This window comes from Salvia splendens, chromosome 2, assembly GCF_004379255.2.
Source record: "Salvia splendens isolate huo1 chromosome 2, SspV2, whole genome shotgun sequence".
Taxonomy (NCBI): domain Eukaryota; kingdom Viridiplantae; phylum Streptophyta; class Magnoliopsida; order Lamiales; family Lamiaceae; genus Salvia; species Salvia splendens.
In genome coordinates this window covers 14,407,130-14,410,730 of record NC_056033.1, presented here as the reverse complement: position 1 = coordinate 14,410,730, position 3,601 = coordinate 14,407,130, and the positions used below count along the sequence as shown (strand labels likewise).

Here is a 3,601-nt window from a genome sequence, read left to right as displayed (position 1 = left end):
GATGGTCAGTAAAAAATAAAGAAGGGAGCTTTTGGAGTGTTGGGAGCTAATGCTTATTTTTGAGGATGCTAATGCAGCAATGCTGCCCATTTGTTTTGTGCACTTTAATAATTAATTATGGTATTATAGTTGGTATCTTTATATATATATTTTGTAGTACAAGGCTTTATTCGCGTAGTATTGAATGGATAAGACACACAATTGCATTTTAATAAGAAGAGTATATGATGGTGTTCCTCAGATGTGTCATGTGTGTGAGATCCACCACAATCCATACTTTTGTCATCATTATTTTAGTAATACTACTACATTATACGAATATATTAATAGTATTTGTTTGTGTTGGCGCAGTGATAGAATAATTAATGTCTCTAATCAAATTCTGAATACTATAAAATTGAGAGCTTGACACCAATATGTGTCATCGTTTAGCATTTCTAAAGTAAAAACTGGTAAAATAAGATGATTTTCATTTTTAACAACAGTATCAAGTTCACTAAAAAGTGGTAAAATAAAATTAAATAAAACTAAAAATGAAGTTATGTTACATCATCCAAGATTAAAAATCAAAAAGCGATGCTAGAGTTCCTCCCAGAATAACTGAAATCTTCTAGTTATTTTTCAGACTGCAAAATCCAAGTTCCAAGTTGACATTCTATAGCTGCATCCATGGGATGAGAGACAGCAATACAGCATTTTACCTACACCTCAGATCATGCCCTTCAATCAAAACGCCTCTCGTCCAACCCTATTTTTGACCGGAGGAGAAGCTATTAAAACGGGATACCTCCGCCAGAATACTCAACCTCCTGAACATCCAAATTGGGACTCATCAGAGAATATCATAGAGCGATGACACTATTTGTGGAACTCATTTAGAGTCGTGAAATAAAGAGTCAAGATTATATTATTCATTGAGTTTATATTCGGACAAAACTAATTGTTAGTATGCTCAACAAACCTGTGGTGGGGGCAGGGATGAAACCCAATCCGATAAATGAGTTGGAAGAAGACCGAGTGTGTTAAGCTGTCAACAAAGAAAAGAATTCGGTGAGGTCTCACAAATACTTCAAAATGCAATTGGGAGGAGTTATAATGAGTCACGACTTCTAAAGAAGCTCGAAAACCAACCTTCCAGACGCCCAGCCCTAATGCTGCCACATTAAGGGCGATGAATACTAGCTTAGGTGCTAGAAGGTCGACTTTGTGGTCCTTATATGGCTCAAACACTACAAAAGCAACAGTATACGTAAGTCAGTAAGGTGTAAGAATTGAAAAGGTTAGGGTGATGTAGAGTGTTTCAAGGTAAAAGCCATCATGTTCTAGTTCACTCATAGATAAACCAAGCTGTCAGAATCGATAAGCATCCAATGCAGCTGCATAGGTTGCAAAGCCATACTAAGAGATAAAAACAACAACATAACTATAGAAACACCTAAATATAGCAGCAACCACTGTTCTGTGTATTATACACAAAAATGAAGGCAGGCCAACAAATATGACTTCTTGTGACTGGTGCACTATATATCACAGAAAGGCAACAACTGATGTAGAAAATGGAAAAACTAAGTGCATATGAAATAAAATCAGTGATGCACAACAATTAAATACTCCCTCAGTTTCCTAAAAATAGTAACTCTTTTCTTTTTGGTTCGTTTCTTAAAAATAGAAACTTTCCAATTTAGGAAATTTCTTTCTATCTAATGAAGTAAGACCCATTTTTCCATTAACACACTTTTTTCTTTCTATCTCTCTTACTTTACCAATTTTGCATTAAAACTCGTGCCATGTCAAAAGTTCCTATTTTTAGGAAACAGAGGGAGTATGTTGTAACTCACTTTTTCCAACCCCACGAAGTGCGTTGACTGGCTGTAGAAGAGCTGAAAATGTTATGCCAATGCTGAATAGATGAACCGTGCTTCCGGCCATCCACATCATGAATCCCATCATCATCAAATTCTTAAAGGGTGCTTGTGCGACCTCCCATGCTTTCTGTACATACAAATGAATGTTTTCAGTAGTTTTAGAAATAAAACTAACTAAGATGCGGTAATAAAGCCAAATAGTAGAAAAGCAAAAGCACAAAATCTTAAAAGAAGATGCAAATCAACCAGTATAGTAAAGAGGAGTAAAGATGTACTCAGTATAAACTAAACAAATCTCAAGAAAGACCATTCAGTACTCAGAGACTGCACTGCCAAAAGCACTGAAATAAGGCATCAACACTATACAGAGCAGCAGCTTAAAGCTACAGTCGAAAACCAACATGTCGAAGACCAACATGTAAAGATAAGAACTCCCTCTCCTCCTACAAACTGTAGCAATTTTATTACAGACAAGTTCCTTCACATTAGACTAGGAAATTCTTCCCCTTTGATTTCTTCACTTCAATCCAGTTTTCTCTCTTAAGAAATCATAACTCCTATTTGGAATTCTTTACATCACCAAATAACATTTTTAAACTTAATCTTCACATAGCTTTCTACAGAAGTAGTCGATTACACGATAATATCAGACATTCAGGATCAAAAGCATTTTAGACAAAGTCAAATACAGAGTAAACCTAGTAATAGATCAAAAGATTCAAGCAATTCGATCCAAACCCCAACATAAAAAAGAACTCAAACTTTTACACCCCCAATTGGTTCATGATTAAGAACAATCATAAGCAACAGTATCAATCAACAAAAAGCTCGATCTCAGTTACAACCAAATCCATACTAATTCCTCGCTTCATAAAATTTGCAATCGAAACCAAATCAAATCCCTAAAAACGCATAAATTTTACCTGAGCTTTCCAATTTGGCTCAGCGTCCTTCTTCTGCTTGCTCACAGCTGAATCATCCTAAACCCCCAAAAAAAAGGTAAATCGCATCACTCAAAAACCCGCCAAAAAGATCCATCAAAACTAAATCCCCGAAAACCAAACACTAACGTCGATATCTACTAAGTGTGTGCGCTCAAACAGTTGATAATTTAACTTGGTGTAGTTCATGTAGATGATTGCAAAGGTGCACACACCTGATCTTGGGAGGCCCGAGTGAAGCCCGGTGGATCCGGAATATCACGTGACGACGAGGACGCCGAATTGTCCGTGAATCCGACGGCCCATCGCCGGCCCGAACCCATCACTGATTTCCCCTTGTCCATAACTATTTTTTCGTGAAAAAAAAACTATACAAAATTGAGAATTCCTGATTATGCAATGGCAGCTGCGGCAGAAGAGATGCCTTAGAGTTGTGAATCAAGGATCTGTTCCGGTAGGGGCTGTTTGGTTTTAAGACCTCTTCCAATTCTTGATTTACTAGTGTTATCACCATTGGGACATAGAATTTTCAAATAATGATAATAAATTCTAAGGTAAGTAAACAAAGGATAAAAAGAATATAATGAAGTTCATATTTAAGAATATGTGTTAATTATATAAGTAGTCATAACACTATAAACACAAAGAGAAGATATGTGACTAAGGATCAAAGCTTATGGCATAGTTAGAATAATATATACTATTCTACTAAGGATAAAGATGAAAAAATCATATAATTTTAATAAATAAACAGTTTAATTTTGATTAAAATAAACATTGATATTCATAAATAGG

General features: G+C 35.6%; 1 protein-coding gene across 1 annotated transcript; it reads right to left on the bottom strand.

Moving 5' to 3' along the window:
• Window positions 1–492: 492 nt before the first annotated feature.
• Window positions 493–3,335, bottom strand: LOC121761676 (ER membrane protein complex subunit 4-like). Its single transcript, XM_042157313.1, has 6 exons — window positions 3,022–3,335; window positions 2,789–2,845; window positions 1,839–1,992; window positions 1,132–1,229; window positions 962–1,027; window positions 493–809 (listed from the first exon to the last, which is right to left on the bottom strand). Exons 1-6 carry the CDS (start codon window positions 3,148–3,150, stop codon window positions 774–776), a joined length of 540 nt encoding a protein of 179 aa, XP_042013247.1. The 5' UTR covers window positions 3,151–3,335; the 3' UTR covers window positions 493–773.
• Window positions 3,336–3,601: the final 266 nt, after the last annotated feature.